Source organism: Macrosteles quadrilineatus, unplaced genomic scaffold (genome assembly GCF_028750875.1).
Source record: "Macrosteles quadrilineatus isolate MER2022 unplaced genomic scaffold, UCM_ALF_1.0 Scaffold_4__1_contigs__length_99947679, whole genome shotgun sequence".
Lineage (NCBI taxonomy): Eukaryota > Metazoa > Arthropoda > Insecta > Hemiptera > Cicadellidae > Macrosteles > Macrosteles quadrilineatus.
This window is the reverse complement of record NW_026542597.1, coordinates 38,127,781-38,142,366: the sequence shown is the minus strand read 5'-3', so window position 1 is coordinate 38,142,366 and position 14,586 is coordinate 38,127,781. Positions and strand designations below refer to the sequence as shown.

The 14,586-nt window shown below is 33.4% G+C and overlaps 2 protein-coding genes across 3 annotated transcripts in view; one reads left to right on the top strand and one right to left on the bottom strand.

Moving 5' to 3' along the window:
* The window catches only part of LOC128991930 (ecdysone 20-monooxygenase), a 30,857-nt gene extending 22,906 nt beyond the window's left edge, over positions 1–7,951 (bottom strand). Inside the window, exon 1 of one of the 2 annotated variants that reach the window (XM_054415217.1) lies at positions 7,836–7,951. The gene's annotated coding sequence lies outside the window, so the exon portion shown is untranslated. Of the gene's footprint in view, positions 1–7,830 lie in introns of both variants that reach the window. The other variant, XM_054415216.1, reaches the window with a different exon arrangement.
* Positions 7,952–12,543: 4,592 nt separating this feature from the next.
* On the top strand, positions 12,544–14,420 carry LOC128991470 (coiled-coil domain-containing protein 115). Its single transcript, XM_054414373.1, has 2 exons — positions 12,544–12,740; positions 13,768–14,420. The coding sequence occupies exon 2, from the start codon at positions 13,770–13,772 to the stop codon at positions 14,274–14,276; it is 507 nt and encodes a 168-aa protein (XP_054270348.1). The 5' UTR covers positions 12,544–12,740; positions 13,768–13,769; the 3' UTR covers positions 14,277–14,420.
* Positions 14,421–14,586: the final 166 nt, after the last annotated feature.

Sequence of the window (14,586 nt, the reverse complement as noted above, 5' to 3'; positions counted from 1 at the left end):
TCAGTTCGGAGTTGAGAGATATCACTACTTTTCTCGCTGATTACTCTAAGACGTGTTAAATATTTGTTTACTATTTTAAAATGGTAATTGTATAATGGTTTATAATTATGTATCAAACCCGAAATCAGCCGGTTCCAGAAACTATTTCGATTTCAAATGCTCCCTCTAAGTCTTTCTTTCCATGACAGGTTGAATATATAGGGTTTTATTTGTCACTCATTCTTTTTCTCAGAAAATAAAATAGTAGGAACTTTTTGAAATGGGAAATGTATTCACGTTGTATTAAAACCAAATCGACCGGTTTGAGGTTGAAAGCTATCACGATTTCGAAACACCACTACGTCTTGGGCTCAATAATCTAAATTAGGTTAAAATTTGTTGTTTTCATCTGTTTAAGCAATTTCAATTTTGTCAAAACAAAAATCTACTACAATAGTAGATACTACAAAAGGAAAAGATATAGATTGAGGTTGTGAAGTTATAATGATTTCGAAACTCTATGCCTCGGGCTTAGTAATCTGAATTAGTTGGAATGTTTATCGTTTCTAAATCCTTTAAAGTACAAGGTAGACATTTTGTAAAATATAAACGAATATGAAATGGATTACGTATTGGTAAAAACTAAAATCATCTGACGTGAAGTAGGCTAAAGATTAAATTATCACTATGTGGAAACACCACTACGTCTTAGGCTTATTAATCTACGCTATGTTAAATATTTGTTGTTCTCATTCTTTTAAAGCACATGGTAGGCATTCTGTCAAATGGAAAATGTTTGGTGGTAGATAATGAGCTCAAATATTATTAAGATTGTGAATATTGTTTCAGTTGTTCAATGTTATTTTTGTGTGTTGGATTTTACGCGGGATCTACCATCTACCACAACTATTGTTTATAAAAAATATGAAATATGTATGGATTTTTTTCCTAACTTAACTGCTGGTGTCTAATGTATGTCAGTACTTACTGTGCTTCACTTTTACATATTCTTATAAAAAGTATATTTATCGTCCAATATCGTACTATACTATCCGTTGGCAGTAATCTGGGGATGAACTTTAATTGTACTGTAATACAACTATTCCTTGCACGATTTGATCAGCTCACAAAAATACACAAAAACTAATCGAAACCGGTTAAATTTTCGCCTGAGAACGTTTTGAAAGTATTTTTTTTCTATTCATTAGGGCGTTTCAAATACCGATATGTGTTCTATATGTAAAGACTTGGTTGTAGAAAGGGTCTAAATGTTTATTTGAATTATGTTTCGAGTAGAACTAAGGCAGTTGTATTCCGTGTTCGTAGTTTGGCCTGGTTTCAATAATGTGGAACTGGTTGTGTTTAGTGACTTAAAACGCAAATTTAATTCACTCGCAATCGAGTGGAACTGGTCGTGTTCGTAGAAACTGGTTCCTGACAGTGACACGAGGCGGCGCTAAGTTTGGCTAATGACGTCAGCGTAGGCTCGTGAGGTCGATGGACTGGGAGTAAACAAACACAATGACGCGAGGACAATGCTCATGACACTTGGCAGTGTTAGGTGAGAAGGAGGGACTATAGTGTACTAGGAAGATAACCAAGGAACCGTGGAATGTAGCGTAGTAGTATCTGATTTGTCAACGTATGTACAACGAACTATGGAAGAGGAGTAGAATAGGCCTGCTCAATAGAGATGGGGCAGCCACCTAGGGTAGGTGCGTATTTTAACACAAATATGAGGGAAGGGTGTAAAAAGGTGTGGTCTCTGTGTAGCTTTGTTACTGACTAAGATCAGCTGTTTCATCATTCAGGGTCATTTATTAAAGCCACGTTATCAGGACAGCTGTGTCCAGGGTCCGGTATCCAAGTAGAATTGCCAAAACGGTCTATACAGTATAATACATACATCCATCCATCGCATGCAATTTCGACGCGATTTTTTATGGGCTTATGGGAATGCTAGAGAAGCCAGACTATTGACAGTCTATGGCATATTCGTGACAAGAACAACATTTTTATAAGTATATCTTACATCTTACATCGGTGCTCCTCTTCACAGTCGTGGAGACCATAGAGAGTTGTCAATTTCATTACAGGAGGGAGGGGGTTTGTTGTATTTATGTGTGTGTGTTATATGTGTGAGTATACAATGTACATATGGCAGTGGTTAAGTAAGATCCATAAACTGACTGTACAATCTACATTATAACTTTGACTTCAACTACAACAGTCTCAGTACCTATATAATCAACACATGGGGGTGTCGTGCTTCGAGCGCCGGGTGGCGTGAGCGCCGCGGCTTAATTAGTGGTGCGAGCGCCGAAGCCATAAATCTTGTAAGGGTCTGCTCAATGAAGCAGAAGTGACGAGGTTAACACGAGCCTCTGTGGAAGGGCTTATCCTAACTCCGCGCGGTGGTCACTTCGGGTTCTCCGCGGCACATGTCCAAGTTCGGAGAGCCAGCTGTTATGTTATAGGTTTGGTTAGGTTACGTTAGGTTAGGTTAGATAGGTTGATTAGGTTAATTTTAAACGTTTATGCTATTATAATTAGGTATAAGAACGCTCTAAAAACACCAAGTTTTAATAAAGGTTTTAAAAGCTCACATATACGGCACAATTTATCTACAACATGGATAATTTGACGATTATAAGTGTACAGTATACGTGATTAGCGCTATCAAATGTGTCACAACGTATCAGGTAGTCCGCGCGGCGCTCGCGCCACCCGGCGCTCCGACCACTCGGCGCTCGCGCCACGTAACCCACATGGGAGCGATTGAGAAAGAACCAGAGAACCCCCTCCCGATATTTCGTTTGATAAACAATAGTGAATCATACCAACACTTTGATCAAACTTAATAGATACAAGTGTAAATAAAAACAAGAGGCATTTTTGTCTGTTCGGCCTGATAAGAAATTGTAAATAAAATATTAACTTTTCAAATGAATACTATTGTACAACAATGACTCATTAGTTCCTGTATGTATGATAGCAGACTAAAACTTTTGCCAAACTTCGCTCGAAGACAGCATTGTTGACTGATGAGTCATGTTCTAACTAACATTCATCGATGAAGCCAACTCCATCTCACTAGCTTAAAAGAGTGTGTAAACTTCCTACTTTCTTTCATAGAACATATGTCTATGAAGGTCACCAGTTCGATCTTGGGAAAAGTTTCAAACTCTTTTTGAAGAGTCGAAACTGAAACCTGTCGTCCTTGATCATTGTGTTTATAATCAATGATCCCAGGCGATCAACTGATCTTAAACCAGCAGCAGAGCTATCGTAAAACAAAACACCTGTCCTTAATTATTCTTGCTGTATATTGTGTGGTGTAGAAATTATACGAAAAATACATATAAGAAAGCATAATTATTGTAATTACTCGTATATGAAGTTTATTACTATAATATGGCATGAATGCATCAAATAATATTGTAGTAATGTTGTTATATTATATCCTAACAAAAAACCCTTGGATTGGCTTGGGTACGGAAAGATAACTTGGTTTCGTATTAGTGAATGAGAGAACTACAAATAAGTATATCACTTTCCGATTTTCCTCTGCTGTATCTGGTGAAAAAAAAAACTATGTTTTAAACGGTTCGAATTTATTATAGTACTGTACCTGGCGACCGAGCCATGGCCCGGTACAGTTTATTTCCACTGTACCCATATGACGTCATAGTAATCTTCATTGTGATCTTTGCTCAACAGTAACAACTGATGTTTTCCCCTTTGAACTGTATTTTGCAATTTTGCTAGTATACTGTGGATGGCTTGTTATAAACACATGTTACAAGTCTGTTTACTTTTCCTTGTTATTTTGTTCAACCAACAAAGTTATTTGGCAACCCATAAGGCCGATGTTAAAAAAATTGACTTTCATTTTCATTATTTTACGTAATTAGATTTTTTTGGCAGTTTTAACTGCAGCAAACACGTTTTTAGGCCAGACATAAATTATTTACAACATTTGAAGGAAATTGTCAAAACCGGTTTAGAGTTATTTGTACAAGTGCAACATACAAGCAACATTGCTCATTATAAGAGTATAGGATAGGATAGACTCTCAATACATTTCAAAATCCGTTGTTTAAGAATGTTTATTGAGCTTTGTGGGAAATCTTATTCTTTGGTCTGCTTTCTAAAGAATCTTCGACGAGCCAAGTTGGATGGATAAACAATATTTTAACTGTCACTAAACCTGAAGTTTTCAATGTTTCTGTTGTAAATTATGATTATCCTGTCAAATGATTGATTTACACCTTTCCACGTTTCTTATTATTAAATCAATCGTGGGGTTTCAATAATTACATAAATTATTCATGACGTTAACATTTTTCGTTTACTCATTAAATATTCCAATTAAGCCTTGAATCAAATATTCATACTGCAAATCTTCCTGGTATGAACTTTTAATTAGCAAAGCATGTCCTAAACCAGACTGAAAACTACCTAGAGCTCACTTTTGAAAAGGAGGTAGAGGGCTAATTAATACGTGTTACGGAATTGCTATCACAACAATTTTCCTCTAGTATGAAGTTTAATCAACCAAAACGAACTTGTTTAAATATTCGGATTTTCCTGAAAAGTACATAAATTAAACACGCGTTACAACATAGTTATCACCAAAGTACCGATGAACTTGACCCGGCTATCAATGCGTGATCCGTGAAGCACCAAAATAACTGTCTGACATTGATGTCGAATAATAAACAATTGTTCCGACATCTTCTGAGTGCAATCGAATTTAATTGAAGTAGTAATTTCGTGGTATAGTAAATTGTTTCACTACTTTAACTGATTATAGGCCTAATAAATTTTCTTATTTTGCTACTGAAAGTATATTTTTCATCTATTGGGAAATTTGAAGGTTGCATTGGAGTGTTGTATCAAAGACTTTTAGGATACTGTGCTGAAAATTGACTTAAAGTTGTAGCAATGAATACAATATTCATTGGTTGTAGTCAAAAAGTTGTAAACAACGAACTAATTATTTTTTGCATACAGCCAATTTGCTAAATTAGAAGCTGTCTCTATGCATGTTTTATGTTCTGTTACACATGAGTGAACTAATGTCAACCAACAGTTGTTTTAAAATTGTAACCTCAAGATTATAGGTACTTAATGTTAAAAATTGTGTAAAATATTTTAAAGTTCATTATCTCAAACAGGTATTCATATCATTTTCAATAAAATTTCGTCCTAGTTTAACAAAAACAATTACTTTGCAAATTACTTTTTGGCTATAGTACCGGTGGACAAGTAATTTTCGTAAAATATCTTTTGGTTTGAAAAGTTTGTGAAAAAAATAGTTAACATAAAACACACTCTGAACAAATAAATTGCCTATAGTTTACCCGGATAATGTTTAATGATGTTTGTATGTAAGCTGAAGCATTTTATGTGTTTTATTAGGTGTAATAAATTTCCAGTTGTATGAAATACAAATAAACAGTAGACAAGCCCACTAAAGAGTTGCCTCGATTTAAACAAATTTATGATTAAATGTCAGGGTTTTAAAAGAACGTGATATTAACAATCTGAATATCAATACGGTGACATGAAAATACAAATGCAAAATGTGTTACGGATTTTTAAATAATTAAAGTTTTCAGATTTCAGATGTTCATCTTCACAAGAGAAAATAAACACTCCCGAGAAAATGAAAAGGCGAACAGTCAATAGTCAGTAACAATGTTATACAGGTGTAATATACAGGGTGATTTGTACTCAGTGTGAAATTTTTTTTTTGGTGTAAGTACAAAGTAAATGAAGTGTGATGATGCATATCAAATGTTCCAAGTCTAAAAATTAGCTTCCCAAAAAATTATTTTAAGTTTTTCAAAAATAACCATGTTTTTAAACTTAATACAGTGATTTCTCAATTACCTGTATATGGATTTGAGTAGATAATGTAATTTTCGTGTTCTACATTAAATTTTGAACAAGAATAATAGAAAATGACGGAGGATCAGTTGTAAAAACTCCATTGTAAAAAGATTCAAAGATAAAAATTAAGATGTTTGATAAAAATTTAAAAAAATATGGTCTATTGCATTTTTCACACCCTGTATACAAGAAAGTGTCGGAATATGTTAAAAACTGCGCCATTTTATAAGCTTTCCAACGATATGCTACACTATTGAGGTTTATGTCAGCTTATGTACGCTTTAATGGTTTGAAGACTACAAAGCATGGTGTCTTTAACATTTAAAACACAGAAAGTCGGCATGTATTAAGCAAAAGTTGTATTTTTGTTTCAGCTTGAACAGTAAAAACAGTAAAAAAGTTCTCTGTTTTCTGGTATTCAAACCACTAAAACAAACAAAAAAATATCTAAACCTCAATAGTGTAGCATATGGTTGGAAAGCTAATAAAATGGCGCAGTTTTTAACATATTCTGACACTTTCTTGTATACAGTGTGTAAAAAATGCAATAGACCATTGTTTTTAAAATTTTTATCAAATATCTTAATTTTTATCTTTGAATCTATTTACAATGGAGCTTTTACAACTGATCCTCTGTCATTTTCCATTATTCTTGTTAAAAATTTAATGTAGAACACGAAAATTACATTATCTACTCAAATCCATATACAGGTAATTGAGAAATCGCTGTATTAAGTTTAAAAGCATGGTTATTTTTGAAAAACATAAAATAATTCTTTGGGGAGCTAATTTTTAGACTTGGAACATTTGATATGCATCATCACACTTCATTTACTTTGTACTTACATCAAAAAAATTTTGTCACACTGAGTACAAATCACCCTGTATAACATATCTTCCATTCAGATTCCAGTTAAAATACACTAAAGATGCGTTTCCATCACATAAAAGTTTTATTGGTAGTGATAATTGAAGCCTCCATTCAATATTCACAAAATAAATTAAAACAATAAGCTTACAACAATAAACAATAATTGGAGTTTTGGTTGAGTTTATGTCCCTAATTTAACCTAACTATATATTTTTATTCATTCATGTTTGTGGGTTAGCTCGTATCTATAAAAGTACCTACTAAATAAATGTTATCCTTAACAAAACTGTAAATACAATATTAATGTATATAGGTATGAATAATATTCCAAATAACAATTTACCATTTTCGTGTTTTAGTTGGAATTTAAAATATGATTTTGGGATAAGCCTTCTAACTTATTTGTTGGTTAGGTAAATCAGGTACAGTAAGTCTAGTGGTACAATAATACTGTAAAACATGGGATCTTAACATTGACTTATTTATTTATTGACATTGTGCATACAAATAAAAAATATTTGCAAATTTATATATATAAGTAAAAAAATAAGTACCGTATAAAACATGTACCTATGCTCTTTACGATATACTTGTTTGGATATTATTATTTAAACAGTTTAAATTTATTTATATGCTGTAAAATTTTTATACAATCCACAGTCCAGCTTATTTTGTTAAGCATGTCATAATTAGAAAACAGAACAATATTTTATTATGAAATAATTGCTATCAACGATAAATAAACCAAACAATTTGTTCTCAGTTTTACCAACCACTTCGTTCATGTTAACCTAAAGTAAATAAGTGAGAATGTCATACCAAGGTTTGTTGATGACGATGAGAAAACGTCTAAAATAAAATAAAAAAATAGTAAACAAATTCAAACACTTAATTAATTTTAAATGAATAAAATATCGAAATATATTTTTTGCAAAAATATTTGAGAATATAGACGGCTAAGGAAAACACAAATGAATGGACCAGTCTACAACGATTCTGACATTGCTGAATGTGCAAAACAAACTGAAAACAGCTGATCCGAATAAAAATCAGCTGACTATCAGGTGTGAATGTAAACAAACCTGACCTAGAAATCGTCTTGGCACAGTGGGCATCTATCTGGTGACTCCTTCGACCACTTCACTAGACACTGGTAAAGGATGAACTGGTTAACTGGTTGTCTCCTCTAGTACAAACTCAAACTCCCCCCTTCTGCTGCAACGGGGGGAGCGTACTCACGCACACACACAAGCACGCGAGCAAGGCCGTTATCTAGCATGCACAAGATAAGATAAATTTGTAGACGATTTGTTAAAGAAGAGCCTACCAATGATTGGGTTTGCTGTTTTTTGTACGTCGCTTCTGGTTAAATGTTGATGGTTGAAAATAATAATCACCGGAGTTGATCCTAGATAAATCTGCTGCGTAGAGGATAAGGAATGGCTGACAAATTGATGGTTTTTGTTGAAGTGCATTAAAATAAACTACATGTTAATGCAGCGATGCAATTTTTTGTCTACAGCGTCCTTCATAAAAGAATTTCCTGTATACTATACCTGGGTATTTGGGATGGGTTGGGTAGTGCTCGACTGTACTGTAGCTGGGTCTTTTAGTTGCTAAGTAAATGGGTATAAGCTTTTGTTTGAGTCTTTTGAGATCGATTGTTAAACTTAATATCTCGGATTAATACGAGATAGTCGCATGCACTCTACATATCTCTGTCTCTGTTGTTAACAAAAAAAGGAAGAATTTATGTTTTAACCTCTTATGTGTTATATTTTATTTTGCTGAACGACTTAAAATAAAATTAAATGTTCTGTTAAATTAAAACAGCTAAAACTCGGGTTGCAGATAAATAGGTACAACAGATATTATAGATCTACAAGGGTCCTAGGTGTCTGGTCCTCTTTTGTGGATTTGTTCTTCCTTGCATTTTTGCATTTCACACACAACACAAATACATATTAATAGGCTAATAATCCAAAAGATCGTGGTTATCCTTCTGCCTATTTGAACTATATAGGGTGAGTCCACCAGTGAATGACCACCCCCCAATGAATGACCGTTTCGTATAAAAAACCTCATATCAGGCTTTCTGTATTTCCTAGTCCGTTACAAACGTGTTTAAAAGTAGCTTTGGGGCCTTATAAAAATTCACTCTGTGACTGAATGACGGTTTCGTTCATTAACTGGATTTAGGTCAATTTTCTTTATTGATATTGATGAAAATGCTTTCTGATAGAGCAAGTAAATTCCTATGAAACAAAAATATTTATTAGAAATTATGTGGATGCACTATAACCAAAGTTTGAATGTGAGTGAAATCTTATGGTCAGCATTCCTAGATAAAAAGTTATCTTGCACTAGAACCTATATTTTAACGACCCTGATATCGTTATTTTTCACTACAGGGTGTTCAGTTTCCATGCAAAAATCTAGAACGGGGGTTATTCGGTAAAGGAGGAGGTTCAATACATTTTTTAAATTGTTATATAATATGCGGTCATTCATTGGTGCGATGACTTATGTGCAAAAAATTGTATCTTTCGACACTTTTTTTAACATAATACATTAACGTACAATGTAGCTTAGTAGTATATTTCCCATGTTGTTTTTAAGTAGAAAGTCACCCTTAAACGGTCATTCACTGGTGCACTCACCCTATAGTATTTGAACACCATGTAAGCATTTTTCCTTTTTCATGTTTATTGCTTTTGCAGTTGCAACTTTAAAATTTTAAATCTTTGAGATATTTAAAGAAAAATCTACTTTTTAATTAAAAATGCAAAAATACAAACATTTTGCCCTTCATACAGGGTGGTTGAAAACTTTTAACTATATTTGATATATTTGGAATCGGTTTGTGGCAACCTTCTTAGATATTAGGGCTACAAATAATGATTGTTGATTTTAAAAATTTACCTTTGGGGCAGTATGGTGGTAGAGAGTAGCTAAAGATTTTTAAATTCGTATAGTCGACTTTCATATAATTTTACAGGTTTTAATGAAGTAAAACAATTGACATAATGAACATTTTAAAAATCGGACCACTAATATCAAAATGGTGACCACCCACTTTTAACGGCTGACTATTGTATTGTTGAAGTAACAAATATTATCTTATCAACGTGCAATTTGTATCAAGGATCCATTCTCTGTTTGAAGTTAATATTGACGGGGATGGTTAGTTAATGTTGTTCAAAGGTTTATTGCGGAAAACAAAAAGACCAATAAGAAAACACAAGAGGTTCTACCCGAATCCACGGGTGTACAATTCATAAGCCACAATTAAATTAATTTTGACTTTATATTTCATTTAAAGGGACAAGTTCAAGAAATTATCATCAGAAGGAATGTTAAAAGCAGTGGGACCTTCATACCTTACGTCCTGAGGTGGCCGAGGTGGGTACCTGAACTCGCCGCTCTCATTCACGACTTCCTCGTTTCGACGATTGTGACAACCTCTTGGACGACCAACAGACATGTTTTTAATCTCATATATGCATTGTCTTTCAAACATCCTAGAGCACTCACTTGCATTAAACAGTTATAAATAGCTTCAGTGTCCATTAACCGTACCTCTTTGAACATAAAAGCATAAAAGTAAATACTGTAATAATTATACGTAAACAAAAGTGTAAATAAACAAACTACTGTCGATTTCATTGACCAACTGTTTTCGAGTGGTTTTCGATAAATTAGTTGAATAACGTTAACTACAACGTGTAAGGCGTAGCCCTTTTGAGATCGGCCTGTAGGGCAGAGCCTTAAGAGAATTTGTTCATTCATACCAATACTTTTCGGCAATTCTACACACTCTGAGCTTCATTTTGATGTGCCATATCCCTATAATTTTACTGTATTTGGGTAATGGCCTTAACCATTTACATAAAATTTGATTGTATTACTTTAATAATATAATATATAATAGGATGTTTCTAACAGTATGCATAGATATTCCCTGCGATGCACAAGAACTGCGAAAGAAGGTTTTAAAGAAAAACCCTTGCCTATTTTCAATCTTTTAGTTTATAATATAATTGTACAAGAATATAATTTATAATGCTCCATACCTTAAATTAGAGAACCTATTACTTTTAGTTTAATCAATATAGTACCTGTAAAATGACATAAATGTATGAGTGTATACTTCCTATTTTATGTTGAGCTACCCCTACCACCCCAATAGTAGGCCTACCCCTAAGGGAAACTGTTTTAACTAAACATAATTATTGTATCATTTCATATCTTTAAGCCAGGTTGCCACAAATTTATTTAAAATAGTTAAAAGTTAATAAGCGATGCAATTGAAAAAGAAGAACATCATTAAACACTGGTGATATGATAGAGTAGAAGCACATATAATAAATAATATAAATATATATATATATATATTTTTCACACAGTCTTTAACGTAGTTACTTTATAGTTAAGATAAGTTTCAAATTCGTAGCTCAAACCGCTCTTGGAGTTTATAGGACAAATCACATGCAGATAGACAGGTAAATACAAGGTATGGATGCTAGGAACAATACACAAACAAAACCAGGGTAGTTTCGGGATTTTTAAATCAACAACTTCAGGTACGCGTTATAAGTAATGTAGGCGTAGGCCTACCTCTCAATTTAAGGTTTAATTTCACTTTGATCTTATTAGCCAATAATAAAGGTAATCGATTTAATCATCATCCAATACACCACATGAGTAATAATTGTGCGAATTGTGAAATACCAGAGACAAGAGAAACGATATAATTATAGGCCTAATATCTCTTTTCCGTGTGCATACAATGCAAGAGGTTGGTCCCTTCTTTCCACCATGGGTTGGTCTGGTCCACTTTGTAAGAGGACCATAAAGGATTTTCATATTTTATACTTACTTACTTGATACTTGGTGATCTCCCACTGGTAGCGCAGCTGCGCCGTGGTCGTCAGTTTTTTATGGCATATTTTTCTCTCAGATATTCTTCATTAGAATAATATGGCCTCTTCAATAAATATTCTTTGAATTTCCTCTTGAATTCATCTTGATCTTCAATGTTTTTGATATTTATAGGGATCAAGTTGTAGATTAAGCTTGATAAAAACTTTGGTCCGTCCTTTACTAAACTTGAGTTGACTTGATTTAGATGAATGTTGTTTTTTTGCCTTGTTGAGTAGTTGTGTATTGTATTGTTTTGTGGAAACGTGTTCGGGTTCTTCTTAACTATTAGGGCAGATTCCAAAATAAATATTGCTGGCACCGTAAGGACTTTTGCTTCAACAAAAAGGGTTTTACAATGGGCAAGGTATGGAGCATTATAAATTATTCTTATTTACGATTCAATTCAAACTGAATAAAGAATCAAACAGCTTTCCTACGAAAAGCCTAGTTTCAAAGAGTTTGCTAAAGTATTAATACGGTAATGTATGATAAAAAACTTGTATAACTCGTTAAAATTTTATTTACAATACAGTATAAAAATTAAAATGCATTAAAACGAGAAGGGCAGGTTTGTTCAGTATTAGAAAAATTCGATCTAATCAATTAATTTTCTTGATACCAATTTTAATTTAAATGTGCATTTTATGTTATCCAAGGGTCAATTATGCTTTATTTTAATATAAAATAAACCCACGTATTCGACTACAAAAAACATTATTCCAATACAGCTCTATTAGCAGATAAAACCTTCTTTGAACTGTGAGATTGCATGTTAACGAAATATGCTCAAAACTGATCTATAAAAATAATGTTGTTCTCTTCTCTATTCTGTCAACAAGACGAAGGGAAAGCGAAAGCGTCTGCTCAAGACTTCAAGCGTCTGAACGACAACGAAGCATCACGAGATTTGGTTAGGTTGTGAATCATACATTTTGTTGTACATTAACTTTAGTTATTTCTAATCTCATTAATGATTATTTATTTCACCAATAAATTAAAAACGCTTCTATTTAGCAGTTGTGAACCCCATTGACAACATTTTTAGCATAGGCCTGAATTCTAAGCTAAGGTAAGTGGACAAGTGGTTAGACAATCCATTTTATAATATTTAGGCATATGAATATTTAGAAATACATGTGTAGAAATTAGGTTCTAGCTGTAACTTATAGATTTATGACAGCCTGTTTTAATTTAATTCTATGACAGCTGCCCATGATGTCTTGAAATGCAAGTCATAGCCATAGGCCTAACCTCAACTGAGAATTTAAATGAGCTTTTTGGGGGCAGCAAACATATTCTGTCAGAGAAACTACTTCAAGATACCCGATTTAACATGTTGTTTACATAGGCCAAAAATGAGCTGCTCCAACCAATTCTAAACTGGGGTAGACTTTCAAGTGGGGCCAAAAACTTCCACTTAACCTAACCTAACTAACCGAATGAAATAATTGATTTATCGAATAATCGATACGATATTTTCATTCGGTTGTTTTTGGCTCCACTTATGAAAGTCTACCCCTAAACTGTATTGATCAGCCATATATTGGTACCCTATAACATATCAGACCAATGCTTAATCTTATTAGGGCCTACTAGGTTTTTTAGTTAACTTAACTTTTTAACACTCCAGATTGAGATTGAGCAGATGGGTCTGCTCTCTTCAGGACATCTAAGAAACAAGGTATAATCTCCCTACCTACCCACAGGACAAGCAAATTTTATAATTCCATTCTTCCTTGAAGACCAAAATGTTGGATTACAGATGAATAAATACACCAATGGGAAAATTACGAGTCATCAGTCTATAGTAGTTATGAAATGGTCATAAATCTGTGGTGGTAAAACACCATGGCTCATATAGAAGCTGCTTAATGTTGGTCTTATTACAGGCAATCAGTTGTCAATGTGTCAATTCAGTCTTGTAGCTGAGCAATATTTATAGTATAAGGACTAGACATGTGCTATTTATGCTTTTTTGTCAGGACTTGTCTTATTACCCAACAAAGTAGCTTGTGTGTAAAATGTGTTTGTTTTAAACTTAATTTAAATAGTAAGCTACCTTACCGGATATAAGAATTTTTTTATATTTTTTTCAGCTATGTCAGAAACAAATCTAAAAGATATTGAAAATGAACTTGACGAGCTGTCAGTTCGAATTCTGGAACTCATGAACGACAACATAAGTTGCAAGATGGACATTGAAAGGACCGTGAGATCAGGTTGTCTCGATATGGCAAAAACAAGATACATCTTAGGCAACACAAGCAGTGTGTCAGCAATGAAAATACCAACAGAAGATTTAAATCCGATTTCAACAGTGATCTCATCTGCTGAAGACGGTAAACTTTCTTATGAGCTGAAACGAGAACCTGTCCAGAAGGTTTCTTCAGAAGACAAGTCAAAAAATGTTAATCAAGATCCGCTCAAATGGTTTGGCGTCTTAGTCCCAACAAACTTGAGACAAGCACAATCGTGGTTTAATAAAGCTTTAGACCTTTCTGTTCAAAGTGCCAATATTACTGTGGAGATTAATGCATCTTTAGAAAAATATGATAGGTTATCAAGCAAGAAAAGTTCGTTGAAAAATGTGTCGGATGAGTCGTAAGCCTAAAGTTAATGTTGAAACAAGTTAGGTAGCCTACCTAAGGTTTTTAAGATATTCTATTATGAAGACTCTGGAATTGTGTTTGGTTAATATTTGTCATATGTATAAACATTAGTTTAGCCCATTATATCAATATTAATAAATTATAGCCTATTTCTTTAATAAATATTACTAAAAATATCGCCTCATAGTTGACTGTGTATAGTTCGCATTAAAGTCGGAATTCATTCTTTAAGAAAATAAAGACCATAGACCATTGACTAAACACAGAATTCTGTGCCTACCGGTATGTTAAAATGCTGCTGAAAAC

What these genes read in the sequence shown, in the direction of transcription:
- LOC128991470 (XM_054414373.1), top strand. Translation starts at nt 13,770, where the DNA reads ATGTCAGAAACAAATCTAAAAGATATTGAAAATGAACTTGACGAGCTG.